Source organism: Phallusia mammillata, chromosome 4 (genome assembly GCF_965637545.1).
Source record: "Phallusia mammillata chromosome 4, kaPhaMamm4.hap1.1, whole genome shotgun sequence".
Lineage (NCBI taxonomy): Eukaryota > Metazoa > Chordata > Ascidiacea > Phlebobranchia > Ascidiidae > Phallusia > Phallusia mammillata.
In genome coordinates, this window is record NC_137255.1 from 19,935,747 (window position 1) to 19,952,516 (window position 16,770).

The 16,770-nt window shown below is 36.9% G+C and overlaps 3 protein-coding genes across 4 annotated transcripts; 2 read left to right on the top strand and 1 right to left on the bottom strand.

Moving 5' to 3' along the window:
* Positions 1 to 545: 545 nt before the first annotated feature.
* On the top strand, positions 546 to 5,950 carry LOC145223134 (U2 snRNP-associated SURP motif-containing protein-like). 2 transcript variants are annotated; one of them, XM_080089477.1, is made up of 21 exons: positions 546 to 662; positions 805 to 1,018; positions 1,243 to 1,367; positions 1,522 to 1,735; positions 1,853 to 1,995; positions 2,086 to 2,191; positions 2,253 to 2,467; positions 2,606 to 2,649; positions 2,865 to 2,969; positions 3,037 to 3,103; positions 3,166 to 3,383; positions 3,470 to 3,712; positions 3,790 to 4,000; positions 4,190 to 4,355; positions 4,544 to 4,701; positions 4,769 to 4,840; positions 4,931 to 5,041; positions 5,108 to 5,175; positions 5,243 to 5,340; positions 5,449 to 5,542; positions 5,596 to 5,950. In XM_080089477.1, exons 1-21 carry the CDS (start codon positions 657 to 659, stop codon positions 5,732 to 5,734), a joined length of 2,817 nt encoding a protein of 938 aa, XP_079945603.1. In that variant the 5' UTR covers positions 546 to 656; the 3' UTR covers positions 5,735 to 5,950. The 2 variants fall into 2 exon arrangements, with proteins under 2 accessions (XP_079945603.1, XP_079945604.1); XM_080089478.1 differs by lacking the exons at positions 546 to 662; positions 805 to 1,018; positions 1,243 to 1,367 and having other exon boundaries at positions 1,679 to 1,735; positions 1,919 to 1,995.
* A 67-nt stretch (positions 5,951 to 6,017) lies between these two features.
* Positions 6,018 to 13,722, bottom strand: LOC145223133 (uncharacterized). Its single transcript, XM_080089476.1, has 24 exons — positions 13,585 to 13,722; positions 13,404 to 13,473; positions 13,153 to 13,280; positions 12,949 to 13,095; positions 12,690 to 12,824; positions 12,468 to 12,588; positions 12,264 to 12,393; positions 12,080 to 12,196; positions 11,228 to 11,460; positions 11,088 to 11,145; positions 10,597 to 10,822; positions 10,374 to 10,478; positions 10,073 to 10,227; positions 9,848 to 10,008; positions 9,237 to 9,404; positions 9,048 to 9,171; positions 8,422 to 8,973; positions 8,036 to 8,352; positions 7,746 to 7,914; positions 7,530 to 7,675; positions 7,308 to 7,400; positions 7,044 to 7,247; positions 6,625 to 6,781; positions 6,018 to 6,561 (listed from the first exon to the last, which is right to left on the bottom strand). The coding sequence occupies exons 1-24, from the start codon at positions 13,600 to 13,602 to the stop codon at positions 6,303 to 6,305; spliced, it is 3,993 nt and encodes a 1,330-aa protein (XP_079945602.1). The 5' UTR covers positions 13,603 to 13,722; the 3' UTR covers positions 6,018 to 6,302.
* Positions 13,723 to 14,093: 371 nt separating this feature from the next.
* On the top strand, positions 14,094 to 16,628 carry LOC145222240 (putative cytosolic iron-sulfur protein assembly protein CIAO1 homolog). Its single transcript, XM_080088320.1, has 6 exons — positions 14,094 to 14,308; positions 14,477 to 14,737; positions 15,055 to 15,143; positions 15,203 to 15,404; positions 15,466 to 15,553; positions 16,069 to 16,628. Exons 1-6 carry the CDS (start codon positions 14,173 to 14,175, stop codon positions 16,301 to 16,303), a joined length of 1,011 nt encoding a protein of 336 aa, XP_079944446.1. The 5' UTR covers positions 14,094 to 14,172; the 3' UTR covers positions 16,304 to 16,628.
* The last annotated feature ends 142 nt before the right edge of the window (positions 16,629 to 16,770 follow it).

The window sequence follows — 16,770 nt, forward strand, 5'->3', positions numbered from 1 at the left end:
GAGCGAGTGCCCAACCTTGGGGTAAAACCTTCGTCACAACAACGGGAAATTATGAATAACGAACTGGTCCGAATAGTACAAAGCGCCTGACAATTATTGGGTAGACATAAAAGAAGTCGTCGGGATTGGTATCCCTTGGAAAAAAACACAGGAAACATGGAGACACTGGTGGCCGTGAAATAATGAAAAGGACTGAGAAATTCGGCGATTATTACCAAAAAGGGGTACGAAATTTGACTTTTAAACGGTGTTGTTAAAATCTAAACACTTAATATAAGGAGCGAATGGGAAAAAAAGAATTACACACAGAAGTAAAAAAACAAATTTGTTAACTGAAAACTATTCTCTTCTCAAACCACGACAAATTTGGCACTTAATTTAGTGTCCTCTCCCCAAAACTGTTCTGAGAATTCCTTTTGATGTTAACTGAGCTATGCAATCCTCGGAAGAGAGGTTTGTAAGGTGTACCCTTGGGTTTTAAAAAGTTTTATGTTCCCCTCTCACAAATTAAAGAACAGAACTGCCGACTCATCGGATTAGCCCAGAGTGCGACGTTTTTCTCGAAGTTGGCGCTGTTTGTCTTTTCGCCTTTTGGTGCGTTTTGCAGACCTAGAAACGTTTGACTATCGCAAGTCGCAACCAATTCAACAGCGAAAATGAAGGTATACATATTTTTTTTTAATATTATGTTTTCTGTAAGTTCTGTCTAAAAGTACACCATGACTTTTGTAATTTATTTCGAAGCATGTATTTAAAAAAATGCTGTTGAATGTTATTGCAAAACTATTTGTTCCACATTTTTAGTCTATATCTGAGAACAAGCTGAAGGCTTTCAGTATTGGAAAGATGAACGTCAATAAAAAAGTTTTGACAAAACGTGATAAAGAGGAAATAAAAAAGAAAGAGGAGGACATTCAAACTGAAGCAGTTTACAAAGAATTTGTCGCATCGTTTGAAGGAAGTAAATCAGAAGTGAAGACATTTGTCCGTGGTGATATTATCAATCCAGATGCGGAGAGTATGTTTAATTTTTTATCTTTAGTGCTAAAACGTGGTTTGGTTACCAGGGCTTTATAGCCTCAGTTTCCATCTGCAGATATGTGAGTCATGCTTTAAATTTCACATGTATTGTATATAAATCACAGTACGCCAGGCCCATTGAAGGCGCCAAACCGATAAGTTATTGTATATAAGTTTGGATGATTAAACCGCAATTGAATCTCAACCTGACTTGTTTTGCAGTGGATCGCAAAAAAGGAAAATTGTACAAGCCAGCATCTCGGTTTGAACAGACTGCACCACCTAAAAAGCCTGCTAATTTGCCTTCCACACCAAAGTTATATAAACCTGACAGACCCACACTAAAAGTAAATATTAGTTTTTGTATTATAAGAGTTGGATTGAGTTTAATATTTATGCGACATTTACACACATTACGGTTGCATGTTAAACAAAATGGATTAAAATTACGCATCAGTTTTATTTAAAGAATGGGAACTGACCAATTTTTCATAAATTCAGAAAAAGGATGATAAACGCAAAAGTAATCTAGAGCTTTTCAAAGAAGAACTCAAAGTTATACAGCTTGAAAGGGAGCAGAGGCATTCGGTGAAAAAGCACCGATCTGCTTTGGCATCTGCCATTTCACTAAGTCCAGAAAGGCGGCCCAGTCGGCCTTCACGATTTGAGCCTGTGGATGACAGTATTGTTGACAAGCTTTCAAGAAATCCAGCATGTAAATATCTTTGTTGATTTTTAGATTGGTGTTTGCATAGTTAGATATTGTTGTTGTATTTTAAGTTTCAACTATGCATCGTTCAGATTTTACCATCTTTTGTTTTACACAAAACAGTGCTTGACGATCTTGTTGCTAGCTCTCAAGAAAGCGGCGATCCAATGACAACAAATTTGTTCTTAGGAAATGTTAATCCTATTATGGATGAACAAGAACTTTGTGAAGTGTTTGGGAAGTATGGGCCTTTGGCCAGTGTCAAGGTGCTTTGTTAATATATTTGACACAAACTGCTTAACCCAAATTGCAGTTTTAAATAGGTTTGACAAGGTACAAATGGAAAATTGTTGTAGGTGATGTGGCCACGCACAGATGAGGAAAGGTCAAGGGAGCGGAATTGTGCATTTGTTGCCTTCATGACTCGCAAAGATGCAGATCGGGCACTTAGGCATTTACAAGGTACGACACAAATTTTACCTCTGTAATAGGGGGGTGACACTGTCATTAAACTCTGTTTTAGGTCGCATGGTAAGAGATTATGAAATGAAGATGGGGTGGGGTAAAACAGTACCAATTCCACCACATCCAGTTTACGTTCCTCCTGCACTACTTGAACGTACAATGCCCCCACCACCCTCTGGACTTCCATTCAATGCCCAGCCTCTAGATCCAAACAAGCAACCAAAGGGGCCTGGAATTCCACCAGACTTCATCGATCAGCAGGACTTTGAAAATGTAAGTCCCCTTTTATGTAAATTTCGTAAGGTTGTGTAGATCATTGTCCAGTTCAGAGATAACCAACACTCCTTCTTTTCAATTCTGTTTCAATTTCCATGTTGCCTCTACAACACGAACATGTCATCTCAACAACAGACACTGAAAAACTCACTTGTACGTGTGGTAGTTCCTACGGAAAGGTACCTGCTTCGCGGCAAAACCTATTTGCTGTTCTTTTTATCATTATGTTATACTAGGGTTTTGTGAGTATAAAATATATATACTGGTAAGTTGAAACTCCACAAGATTTGGTGGGTTTCAAATACATATCACAGATTAGATAAAGTTTCTGTAAGGTACCAATGGTCGTAAGCGTGTAGTGCGAAATTGTGCACTGGCAATAATCATATTACAGGAACCTGCTTGGTGTAATCCATCGAATGATCGAGTTTGTTGTCCGAGAAGGTCCTATGTTTGAAGCTATGATCATGCATAGGGAAATGAATAATCCAATGTTCAGGTATGCTTGTGGTACTGTTTATAGTAGATAAATAACGACATAAACTGATCATGACATGGTGTTGCAGGTTTTTGTTTGAAAACAAGACCCCAGCACATGTGTACTACCGATGGCGCTTGTACACAATATTACAAGTATGTTTGCAGAAACACTTGTTTTTTTCTCCACAACGTTTTCTACTAAACATCATTTTTAGGGAGAAACACCAACCAAATATAGACAGAATGACTTCAGAATCTTTAAAAATGGGCCACTTTGGCATCCACCACCATTAAATCCATACTCAGCAGGTTTAGATGAAACTGATTCTGAGGACGAAGGAGTTGTTGCAGCAAAAGTAGCAAAGTCTGATTCTAAAAACAAGTCAGAAAACCCAGAAGATGTTGACAAAAACAAAGGGGAACTTCGTGAAGAGTATGTGCATGTTATTTTTCTGCCAAATTATAAGTTTTTGTATCTTTTTCTTTTCATGGAGTAAATAAATTATGTTGTTTTCTTAGAGATCGGGACAAGCTTGAAGACATTTTACGAAGTTTGCTGCCCAGGCAAAAAGCAATTGGCGATGCAATGGAATTTTGTCTGGACCATGCTGATAGTGCAGAAGAAATTGTGGAATGCATATCAGAAAGCTTGTCAATTTTGGAAACGCCCCTGACTAAAAAGATTGCCAGATTATACTTGATTTCTGATATATTGCACAACAGTTCTGCAAAAGTGGCTAATGCTTCATTCTTTCGTAAACAGTCAGTACTTTCCTTTTATTGTGCACTTTTTTGAAATAAGACAAATTTATCAATCACTGATATATATATATTTTTAGTTTCGAAGCCCATCTTGAACAAGTGATGCTACATCTGAATGCCAGTCATCAAGCTATCAGTAGTAGATTGAGAGCTGAACAATTTAAACAAAAGGTGCTTGGATGCTTTCGAGCTTGGGATGATTGGGCTGTGTACCCGGACAAACTTTTAATACACTTTCAAAATGCGTTCTTTGGTTTGGTCCCAGACAAACCGCAAGAGAAAGAAGAGGTAAGTGGGAAGTGTTCCCAAAATTGCTGACTAGAATCTTTTAATGAAGACATAATTTTAGGTATGGCCCACATGGGTCGGATTTTCAGCAGTAAATAACACCAAAATTTGGTTGCACAGTAACGTTAACATATTGTTAGGCATTCTTTGCTTGTTGTTTGGTTATATTTAGAAAAATATGTTTCGCAGGATATTCGATCATCAGTGGATGACATGGATGGATTTGTTTTACCAGCAGCACCGAGTGGGGCAACCTTGGACTCTATAGACGGGGATCCACTAGAAACAATTGTGCAACAAGACTCTGATGTTGACGGAGCCCCTCTTGATGGATATACTATTGATGGAATGCCATGTGAGAAAAAAATAAAGTCAAATTTCAGTTTATACCTAAATGTCACTAGTTACAAAAACTAAAAATCCGCTAGTTTACATACACAAACAACTTGTAAATTGCATACTTGTCACTAGTCTCATGGGTTAATACAGTTGCCACCAACGTTATTTGTAGCATTGTGTATAATTAAATACAATTCTGATTAGTGGAGACAAAGAAATCTGAACCAGAACAGCCAAGATTTGTGCAGTCAAAATGGGAAACAGTTGACCCCGAAGATGTTGAAGCACAAGCAATGACAACTTCAAAGTGGGACCAACTTGAAAGCCAAATTGATGGTCAACCGTTGGATGACGACCATGCAGTAAGTTTAGGTTTTCAATAATGTGTTACAGTGCAGTTCGAATGGGGTTCATTTTGTAAACATTTAGACCACAAAGAACTCTGATTCGGTGGAGTCAAAATGGGATGAAGCAAAGCGGGCAAGACTGAGAGAAATTGAGGTATAAATCTGCAATGTTTTTGGACTTGGCAAATGGATTCATCGAATGACTGTTGAACAAACTGTGCTTTGACCTTGTTTGCATGTGCAGGTCAAAGTTATGAAGTTTCAGGATGAGCTGGAGTCTGGGCATCGTGAAAGAAAATCTGGAATGTCGGTGGGAAAGCAGGTGGAACATTATCGACAAAAACTTCTTGAAAGGGTGGGTGCCTGCACTCCTATTTTCTTCATTTCCAATAATATTTACATCTGGAATGCATCTTATTAGGAAATGGAGAGAGACTCAAGGGACAAAAGGGGTTACTCAGAGTCAGACAGGCGAAAGGAAAAGAAGAGGTGTGTATGCTTATATAGTTTTACATACAACTAGACCCCTGTGCAATAATAAATAACTTGCATGTAGAACTCAGACTAGTAGTAGTGACGATTCTAGTTCTGGTTCGGAAAAAGCAAGAAAGAAGAAAAGAAAGAGGCATAAGGATTCAACACCTTCTCGACGAGGTATGTTTGAAATATTAGACTAGTAAGTTCACAACTCATGATGTTTGTAATTATGAAACACTTTGGCCAGCCCACTTCCACAGCTTGAAAATTTTCTTTTGGTTATAGGTGGCGGGCTGGTAGCCTATGATTCAGATGAATCTAATGATTCAATGCGCAGAAGGGGAACTGCTAAAAAAAGTAAACCAAGGGGCCGTTCAAGGTATATTGTTTTACAACAATTAGATTCCTCAATTAAAACTATTTGTTGCAAAGATCTCGCTCCAGAGAACGTCGCCATTCCCATCGAAGATCCCCATCAGACCGACGCCACTCATCAAGAAGTCCTAAACGCTCAAAAAGATCAAGGTCCCGATCTAGTGACAAGAAAAAGAAGAGAAAGAGCCGACGATAAACTCTTTGTGCCAATGTTTATCACTAAAGTGATTGCTGAAGGCAGATCAGTGCCTATGGCTCCATTAGCAATCATGGCAAAGCACTAAAACTGTGCTAAACAAAGGAAGACGTTACCTTGTAGAGAGGGTTTGAACAGCTTTGACAACTTTACTGGTTGCTGCATTAGCCTTTGAGTTATGTGATGCCTTGTACAATAAATGAAGTTTACAATTGATTGGGGTATCTGTAGTTTGGAAGTAAAATTGCTAGAGACTTGACCTCTTAAAACTGTGTGGCCACACTACATGTATAAACATTTTATTTGCTAATAAATTAAAGTAAAATGGCAATACATTTTTACTGGTTAGTAGATATAACCAGATTTAAAAAACTAAACACATTTTCATGCAAGAATACAGCTTTGGTATGCTAAAGGAAATTAAGCATTGCAATTTTTAAGGATAATCTATGCTTCAAAACATCAAATATTGGCAAAACCAACTAGGTAAAATATTCTACTGCAGTTTTTCACACAGTTTTGGAGGTGTTCAGAGAGTGGTAAGATGGCATTCAAGTGACAAAAAACTTCAAATAGTCTTTCTGGGAAATCCATTTTGAGATGGGTGACTCTTCTGTGGTCTTCCTGGTTTGTTTGTCAACTTTTTCAGTTCCTGTAAAGCTGAAAATCGAGGTTTACTCCAAACCAGTGAGCCACCAAGTGCAGATTGTGGAAGGTTGTGACCTTCAAAACTTCTCCTTAGAGGTGACTGTGATAGTTTAGTGGCCACCTTTGTGGGTCTGGAAGGGAGAAGATGTACAGCTGTTTCACTTTTTAGTGGAGTAAAACTGTAAAGTATATGCAAGTTGTTTGAAAGCATACCAAACATAAAATATGCAAATATTGGGTACCTTGTTTCAGTCGCTTTCTTAGGTTTTGGTGGCATCATGCTGGTACCTTCTAAGTATCCAGGTAGTCGTGGCGATGTGATCAGTCTTCTGTGAATCTGCTTCTCATAATGGACATCTCGACCTTGTGCCAACCAACTGCTTGCTAACAATGTGCTTCCTACAAAAATGATACCAATATCACATTAGGTTATACCACATTAGTTATTAAGTGTGTTTACATGTTTTATAATATGATGCAGCGCAATTCAGCCACGATCCACCATTAGTGCCCTACACTGTTTTGTATTTCATACTTTGCAGAGTTGTTTCAGCTTGCAAAAGTAACGGGTACAAATAGTGTTGATATGGTTTTTCTTTCACCAAGCAGAACAAAATACACTCCATCTCAACACAAAAGTTCGGTTTTATTGTTATGGTACCTTTTGGTGGTTCAAAGGCTCTTGACAGGGATAAAGATTTTGATGCTGACTTTGGTTCTACAGATGATCTCCCACTCTGTGATGCTGACCTTGCTTCATGGCTGCTTTCAATTGGTGATGTTTCTCTGTAGCTTTCAATGTTATGCTGATCAGGAGAAGTTGGTCTTTGAGGTGGTGGTTTATGCATTCCAACAGAAAATTTTACTGTAACAATTTGACTTTAGTTTATAAATATTAACTGGCCTATATGTAATTAAAACCAACCTTTTTGTGTGTTTGCATTGGTTTGTGTGCGAGCAGAGAAGCTACTGAAGTCAAATGTTTTCTGCACAGCTGATTCTCCCAAAGCAGCAGATCCTGTAATGTGTGGCAGTTAACAATAACCAGCTTTTTGGACACGTGATACCACCACAAAGTAGTTTTATTGGTGCCAATAGTTAGGATCCTCCAGCCCTAATACTTTAGTGAAGGTATGTGAATGCCTACCTGAGGACGCTGAAGACCGCCATGCTTCTGTTCTTTGAAGTTGAAATGATGAAGCACTGCCAGGTCTAGAATCACTGTCACATTCATTGTTACCAAACACTACATGTTTCGGTCTTGTAACAACTGCACTGTATGGTCTTGTCACTCTGCAAACAAGTATGTTGAATTAAGTGGTATTTTCAACCACTAGGTGTATTTTGGTGTACAATGGCTTACAGAGAAGAAGTTTTGGTTTCAACATTTTCTGGAACTCTTGCACTTTGAACTCTGCGAGCTGTTTTCTTGCTGGATCTTTGTTTTGAGTTCTGGTAGCTTTTATTTTCTGTTCCAGTCAATTTTGATTCATCATCACCTAAACTTACATCTTCTCCCACAGCAGTGCTACCTTTAAACCACATACATACATACGAACAAAAGCAAAAACCATCAATTTTATTCATGCAAAAAGGAACTTTTTATGAAGTGTTCCAACCACCCAGCGTTACAAGGAATACAAACAAACTTACCTATTATAATAGTGGAAATGCCAGTAGTTTGAATTTCAGCTTCTTCCTTGTCTGAATCTTCATTGTCTACATTTCTATTTGAGGTGCACATAACATGGTCATCATTTACAGTTGCTCCACTCAACTCAGGGTTCTGTGACTCTGGGTCCATGGTATGAACTGTCTCATTTTCATTGGATTCAAAGCTTGGAATTCGTATAGTGGCAAGAGTTGGCTTTTTCATGTGTTGTTCTTCAACATTATTTTCCACTGAACTTTGCAATACATTTTGTTTATCCTGGCTGTTTGCAATGACCCTATGTGGCTCTGTATGTGGGCTACATGGAACACAGAAACTCCTATGAACAAAGAAATAACCATATTTTTACAACAAAGTACAAACTTACGTTTCATTTTGTTGAACATCACTGCTGTAACCCTCATTCAATAGTGTTTTGTTGTCCATATTTGTTCCTGTTTCTCTTTGTAATTGTACACTGAATTCTGAATCTGTTTTATACTGCCCCACTGATTCGATTCTACCCACATACAACTTGCTTTCATTATCAGTTGACCACATTTCCATTCTGACATTCTCAAGGTCTTCAGTTTCACTTGGAAGGTTCAGGTTTATTTCCAGTTGTGCTTTTTCCATCCCTAAGTTGCCTTCTTCAGTTAGAAATGTAGAATTTTGCTGAAGATCATGGGGTTGTTGTCCATTCGTCCAGGCAATATCAGGATCAGTGCCAATGTTCAAAGGCATCATTCCAGATTCTAGCACAGAAGCAGACAGGGATAAATCCATTTTCTCACAAAACATGGATGATAATGGCTGTAATGTAACTGCATTGGTTGGTGGTTGAGTAGTTGGTGCAATAACTTTTTCCTCTGTCATGTTACCCCAAGTATTAGTAGGGGTTCTTTTGTCTGTTTTTCTGCTTTTCTTTGTCGCATGTGACCTGTATGTATAATTAGTTTCAAAAAATATAAAAAAATTTAACTGCAGTTTGGCATATAAGCAGCAAATACTTACAGCTTGGAATTCCATTCTTCTGGCTTGACTGCCTTTTCATCAACATCTTGCACCCAAGCAATCATCATTTGATGTTTGGTTTCCTGAAGTGATTTGCCTTTATCCACTTCCAAACACGTAACATCTATATTCCCGCAAATAGATAAACACTGCATTAAGTTATTCACTAAACCAGCAACCATTTCTGACCTCCATGCTCTGTTAATAATGTTGGTCCCTGCAGTGTCACTCTGTCTCCAACAGAACCTTGTGGCCTCCAATATCCAGTGAACACATCAAACTCAAGCAAATTCACATCAACATAACAATAATGCTGCTCCATGTCTCTTGTTTGAACTACAACTGAACCATTTGGTGCTGGAAATAAAATAAATATTGCATATGGATCAATGTACACCAGACCGTCGATGTGATCAAATTCATTTACAGAATTTTGTCCAGCAAAGCAAACTACAATCTGATTTGGCATGCAATGGTGGAAAGTCTGACATCTGACAGACTACACCTAAATGAGTAATAACCAGTGGTGGGATTCAGCCGGTTCGCACCGGTTCTATAGAACCGTCTCACAAAATCCTATGAGATCAGCAAACCGGTTAGCATTACTGATTACTGTTAAATAACTTTTTGTAAAAAAATATAAATGTTTCGATAGAACCGACTGACAAAAAATTTGAATCCTGCCAATGGTAATAACCATAAAAGAGGGTCTATAAAAGCATTTTGTGTTTGAGTTTTAAAGATGTAGATTAAACTGCACTGGGACTATCATTAGAGACAACACTAACACCAAATCGGACCTGGCACTGAATCCATTTGTACCAGTGCAACATTTTGTTCTGGCAAAGCAATAACCCTGGCAAGGTTCTGAGCGCCTAGCAAAATTTGACTGCCAAGTTCCAGACGAGGGTTTATCAGACTTTTTGTCGTTTGGACGCCATGTGGAGTTGTTGCTGGGCGGCTTGAATACAAATAAAGGATTTAAGAGGCATGCAAATACACAGATTTGCAATAAAATGACATACCTTCTCCCTGTTATTAAATGTTCACCAGATGACAAGACTGCAGATTTGGGGCGTTTAGGATAGGAGTAGGCAGCATTTAAAATAAATCTAGCCTCTTTTGTGTTTTCACTAAGTTTTCCAACGTTTAAATGAATGTTATGTGAACTATTTCCATCCTAAAATTTAACAAACATGCATTGAACAAAGTTAGAGTACATACATGTTTTGTCTATTTTACACAAAAAGTATCCAATATTGTATATATACCTCACAAATGTATTTTAATATGTTGTAATATTTGATAAGAAAACTATATCTGTACCTCCACTTCGGTAACCACTTCCCCCTTTGATGTGTTCTGCGCTGCATACTGAATTCTCTTTTTCACACTTCTGCATATTTCATGATACAAAACATTGATGTCCCCCTTTCACATAAAAAATCATGTTGGTACAACATTAAAACCATTTGTCCAAGACTTATTTATATTTCTTGGCTAATAAAAAAGTCTGAAAAAACTTTGTGATTTAGGTGGTGAAACTTACCCCTTCCATAGACAATTCTTCTGCTAGCTGGCCAAGTCTGGAAGCAAGTCGAGGATCCCCAGTAGCAATGTAAAGAAGCTTACACATACTCTGATTTTTCAGTGCAATGTAGTTGTAGAAAGATGGCACCACACTCAGGAGAAGGACCAATTCTGACCCCAGTAACCTCTGATGAACCTTCCAGTCACTATTATGCTTGGATTGGTTTTTACAATATGAAGGAGATCTGTTTTATTCAAGAAAACCATGCTACAGTGATTTATTTCTCAAATTCTGATTTATTGTATACCCTGTAGTCATTTCTATAACCTATTTAGCAATTAAACTTTCATTTTTGATTGATGCAACAAGTTTTGATTTTGACTTTAACAGAGTGGGTTCTTCTGGACTTCTAACACAAATCACCAAGCTACAGGTAAGATTAAAAAAAATTGTGGCACAAGACACAAATTCTGAACAAACTGTAACTAAATTCATAATTGAAGATTTACCTCAACTTAGGTGGAGCTGTGCGAGGTCTTGACTTTGGACGATGATCATTGTAAACATCTAACCGAAAATATTTGTAAACAACAACAATTAAATATTGAGAACAAACCACAATCACATTCTAACTTATTGCTGTTTTTACCATAGATGTCTTGACTGTGTTTTCTGCTTTCATTTGCAAGGAATGAAATAAGGTGGGCAACAGCATGGTACAAACATAGATATAATCTGTCATATAGTCCACCACTAGAAAAGTGTCCATCTGTTTTTCCCTTGATATCCCTGTCAAGTTTGCAGGCACTGACCAATAAGCATATAGCTTCTGTTTTTGCAGTGGTATCCAAATCAATAAGTGTTTTGCAATCAACTCCAAAACTACGAAGCAAAATATATTTTGGGATAACCTACCTGGGGTATTGTTATTGCAATCTAGATTGGTATACTTTTATTCTTTGAAACCAAAAGTCTGTGCTATAACATTGGAAAATAAAGGATTCAAATGTATTAGCATATATGTGCTAGTTTGGACTCTTGTGGTGTGATACATGTTTAAGTTTTTTTTAACATTGCCGTGAGGGTATACAGTTTGTCAAACAGTGACCATTTTATATATGCTACACTGAGCATTAAAAAACATTATTGGTAAAGCACAAACTTGGTACTATGATAGTGAATCACAAGACTCATCCCATAAGATTAATTTAGTACCGTTTTAATATGATATGATGCAGTGTTTTTAATCAATTTTACAAAATATTAATTCAATATGATTTAAATGATGAGGTATCTAATTGCAAGATTGCTGTATGTTGACTTTGGTAGCATGTTTCAAGTTGCCTTGCTTTTATTAGACAAGACAAATTACTTGTGGCATACAAACTTTGTCCTAAAATATTTTAAACACTCAAGTTCCAGAACAGACGTGTATGTGTTGGGTTCTTTTTTAAGAACAAAACAGAACAGAACTTGAAAAATGTCAAGTGGCCCCACTCACATTGGATTAAGTTTGGCAACGTCGACTGTCTGCTTGAGAAGATCAACAGGAACTTTGAACTCAAGAGAAGCAATTAGTAACAACAGCAACATGTTACAGCGTTCTTTTTCTTTGTATCTACACACAAAACATAAGTTTACCATTGTGGACTTCAACCATCGCAAATAATGTTATTATCAGCAACCTGTATTTCACTAAATTGTAAAGCCAATCTTCAGTGGGGTGATTGCGAATTTCTTTTGTGTTGGTTGATCTTAGTTTCAAATCTTGTTGAACACTTTTTGCTAAAAACTCTAATCTTCTTTTGTCACACTCTGAAATGAATCCCCCAAAAAAATCAGAAAGTTTTCAAATGCGCAGGATAGCTATATAATGCTCTATTCTTTACCACTGTTTTGTGCTTCATTGCTAGGGAAGCTCTGGGCAAACTGACAGGTCCGTTCACCATAAACAGTCCTTGATTTGTCTGAGTTTGATGACCTGAATGGGTTGATGGTTAGCTTGTGTCTCTGAAAATAAAAGGAAAATTTCAATAGGCTGAATCTTTTGAGAAGAGACAATACAGTGTTGAAATTTACTAAGTACAAGTTATGTTTTTGGAAAATCCTACCACTGGTCGATTAGAAAGAGCAGAGTCATGGAAAAATTGGGTAACTTGTAATCTCTCAGCAGATGTTACTAATCTTCCATCCAACATCCAAATATTTGGAAGACAATCAATAACATGTAGTCTGTAGTAAGTGTCCTAAATATAAACAAGCACATTGCTTAGAACCATCCCAATAAATGTCTAATATTTTACCCAGTAAAAATGCTTCGATGCAAAAATACCCTCTCAAACTACTCTCAAACATTTTTTGACCACATACATTTTCCAGTGTAGAATTTCCATGCAGCCTCAAATCCAATATGTACACATTCCTCAAATATGTCAGTTCCTTCCAGGGTATTCTGTTGTTGGATAGATCAAGAGATCCCAGTGCATATATTTTTGAAAACCCATTAAGGCAGCTGATCTAAAATACGAAAACAATTTGTCAATTTTCATCAGGGAAATACTGGGTTTTACAAACCTTATTGTTGGAAATGTTAATCCTCCATAGCTGTTTGCAGCATTCAAAATTTTCAAACTCTTCTAAACAGTTGTTGCTTATATCCAAACTTTCCAACCTTGGACAATTCTCCAATCCTTCAACTGCGCCTAAATTAAACAAAACAAAGTCTGTTTATTTCTTGTGACTAATTGCCACTAAGATAATAAAGATTGACGGAATATGAAGATAAGTCTGTAAAAGAATTATACAAACTAATATTGTTATCTAACCCATTCCAAGTTGTGACATATCCAGATGTTGAGCTTTGGACAAACTCCCCTTCGTTCTTCGACATAATACCTGTGTATTATAAAATTGAGAATAGTTATTTTGAGGATAAATAGATCCTGTTTTTATGTTAACAAATGTGTGATCATATGCTGTAGTGCTAGTTCCAAGTATTTCACTTACTTTTGTAGTAATCTTCATTATTCACGTTGAAGACAGCCGTCTAAGTCTCGGCCCACAATATGGAAATGCAGTACATTGCAGTTGCAATGCAACTTTATAGCGTCCTTTCGTTAATGGCAACACTGTACTGGGCGCCGCAAGTGTCGAGTATAAAATCTGCGATAGAAATATTTTCAATTTTTTTTTATATATTTTTTGACCGGCAGAAGTAACATGAGTTTTAAATAGTTGTATGCTTATTATAGAAGACAAGGATTAGTATTGATGCCTAATCTATCATATGAATAAAGCAACTAATTGTTTAATGGTACCTTTTTCGGTTAACTTTTTGTTTCAGAGAAAGGTCTAAAAAAAGGACATAAAACGACCACTTATAAGAAAAAAGGTAATATTTTGTTGCAAATAAATTTAAATTTTCCAGAATTACGTTACATTTTCCATTATTAGAAAAAAACAATTTCCCATCTACTGATGTCTTTGCCGACCCTGTAAATTATAAAATCCCCTGACCTGAAATCAACGTTAACAAGACGAGAGTTGCTTTTTTTGACAATTACATTTACGTGTGTTACGTTTTGACAATTTTTAATGACTCCTGTATTGGAATGTGTGGCTACTTTGGCTGGTCACGCTGACAGGGTATGGGACGTCAAATGGAATGCAAACGGGACTCTTCTGGCTTCTTGCGGAACGGATAAAACCATCAGAATATGGGCTAAAGAAGGTGTGTTTTTGGGCCATGTTTTCCCGAAACAAGGACCTATCAAGCATATATTTTTGTTCAATCAAATCATTAACTAATGAAACGGCTGCTGAAATAGTAATTTTCTTAAATGTACCAAGGACTGACAAAAACATTTTGACGTTTTTGATTTATTTTTTGGTGGTAAAGGTGACAACTGGATATGTAAATCAATACTACAAGATGGGCATCAAAGAACAGTACGTAGAATTGGATGGTCACCATGTGGGAACATGTTAGCATCAGCAAGCTTTGATGCAACTATTTGTGTGTGGGACAAAAAATCGGGACAATTTGAATCATCAGCGACATTAGAAGGGCATGAAAATGAGGTCAAAAGTGTTGTTTGGTCTCGATCTGGTGCATATCTTGCGACTTGCTCCAGAGATAAGTCAGTGTGGGTCTGGACAGGTATGCTAATATTAATAACAGCAGTTGTACTTCCTCTGAGTTATCCTGACCTGAAGATATGACAACCTTTTTGTAATGGGAAACACATTAAACTAACACTAATTAATTGTTTTTTTACCTCCCTCGACTAGCTATTATCATTTCACAATAGCTTCTTTTAATACCATAAAGGTTTGTATATTTTAGTAGCCTCATAACATTTGTGCATCAGTAAACAAGAACACTTGATCTTTGCATGACACATGTTCATAAAACACTATAAAGAAGCTTGAAAAAATAATACAGTTTTCTACAAATTGCTTTCCTATTTTTTTCAGTGGATGAGGATGATGATTTTGAATGTGCGGGTGTTTTAACAGCCCACACTCAGGATGTGAAAGATGTTGCCTGGCATCCCACAGAAGATGTATTTATTTGCATTCTTCATTCATTTGATTAACCAATAATAAGTTATTTTTTGCTCAGATATTAGCTTCAGCAAGTTATGACAATGACCTAAAGATATTTAAAGAGGATGATGATGAATGGATATGTTTTGCAACTCTAAGTGGGCATACATCCACTGTATGGACTTGTGCATGGTCAAAAGATGGTTCCAAACTTGTTTCGGGTTCAGATGACAAAACAATGCGCATCTGGCAAAGATATGACCCAGGAAACATGGAAGGTTGGATCAAGCAGAGTTTGTTGTCTGTTTTTTTTTTGTTAATGAGAGAATGTTTTTACAGGTATACCTACTTATGGTGAAGACCCAACATGGAAAAGTGTCTGTACTATTTCTGGTTTTCACAACAGGCCCATCTACTCTGTTAGTTGGTAAGAAAATAAATTCTTTACATCCAGAAAATAATTTTCACCTGTTGGAGACAAAATATATCCACTGAATACATAAATTTAGCATTTTTGCAATACAAATGAATGTGGCATAGCTGATCATTCCATTTGTGAATAATTTTTCTAAACTGAAGTTATTACCTAACTGGAATCAGTTTGTGTTTTTCGTTGTGCGTTGTAACATTATCAATTTCATTGCTATAATGGCATCCTCAATTCTTGTGTAACGAAAAACATTTACTCAAGTAATCTAAAACCTACAGTTGATCCGCAACTGAAATCGTTTATATTGAGGGCATGTGGTTTGGGGCAACTTCTGTACAAGCACAGTTTTTATACCGTGATTTAAGTAAAATAAATGTGTAAAACTGCATAAAATTGCCCCAGCTCCTCTCGGTTTTAGTGATTTTGGGGTCATTATTGGCAGAAAATATTTTTCAAGATGAAGCTTCAGATACATTTGACGGACTTATTTGTCTGCCTGCTGCTTTAAACAGGTGTCATGAGTCTGATATGATAGCAGCAGCCTGTGGTGACAATTCGATCAGCATTTTCCGTGAGGACTTGTCGTCAGGTGACACAACACAGCCTGTATACGAAATGGTTTGCAAGCAACATCATGCCCATGATCAGGACGTAAATGCGGTGCATTGGAATCCGCAACAGACAGGGCTGCTTGCCTCGTGTAGTGACGATACCACGATTAAACTATGGAAGATATCTGGCGAATAAAGACGATGGATTTGATGCAATATTGTTCATCTTTAAAACGCTAGGATTTGCCACTCGCAAAGAGGTTCGATTTATTTCCAAAAAAATGTATGTACACACGGTTTTATGAAAAAAATAGTATCAAGGCGAGATATGTTGAAAAGTGTTCGAAAATACTTTTGATATCGCTACTCAGGTAAACGTTACAACACATGTTAAAAGATCCGTTTGCTTATGGAAGGTTTTAAATTGCGGTTCAGTAATAATATTGATGCAGTGCTTTTGTCTGTAATTTTTTCTTTAAAAACATGGTCTTAATGATAAATACATTTCCCTTTTGTATGTATCTTTATTGTGTTATTTAACTTGTAATAATGTGCATTGTGGATTCCGATGAATAATCGCTCTGTTGAATTTGACTACGTTTGGACGCCAGTGCATCAATCAATGTCCTAACGTTAAGTCCTGCTACTGTTTGAGTCAAATTA

Excerpts from the sequence above, each read along its gene's own strand:
- LOC145223134 (XM_080089477.1), top strand. Across the intron at positions 2,468-2,605 it reads ATCAGCAGGACTTTGAAAAT|ACACTGAAAAACTCACTTGT; the intron begins GTAAGTCCCCTT and ends TCTCAACAACAG. Across the intron at positions 5,042-5,107 it reads GACAAAAACTTCTTGAAAGG|GAAATGGAGAGAGACTCAAG; the intron begins GTGGGTGCCTGC and ends GCATCTTATTAG.
- LOC145223133 (XM_080089476.1), bottom strand. Across the intron at positions 11,146-11,227 it reads ACACAGTCAAGACATCTATG|ATGTTTACAATGATCATCGT; the intron begins GTAAAAACAGCA and ends ATTTTCGGTTAG. Across the intron at positions 7,676-7,745 it reads GAAACCAAAACTTCTTCTCT|AGTGACAAGACCATACAGTG; the intron begins GTAAGCCATTGT and ends ACTTGTTTGCAG.
- LOC145222240 (XM_080088320.1), top strand. The coding sequence starts at position 14,173 with ATGACTCCTGTATTGGAATGTGTGGCTACTTTGGCTGGTCACGCTGAC. Across the intron at positions 14,738-15,054 it reads GTCAGTGTGGGTCTGGACAG|TGGATGAGGATGATGATTTT; the intron begins GTATGCTAATAT and ends TATTTTTTTCAG. Across the intron at positions 15,144-15,202 it reads CCTGGCATCCCACAGAAGAT|ATATTAGCTTCAGCAAGTTA; the intron begins GTATTTATTTGC and ends TTTTTTGCTCAG.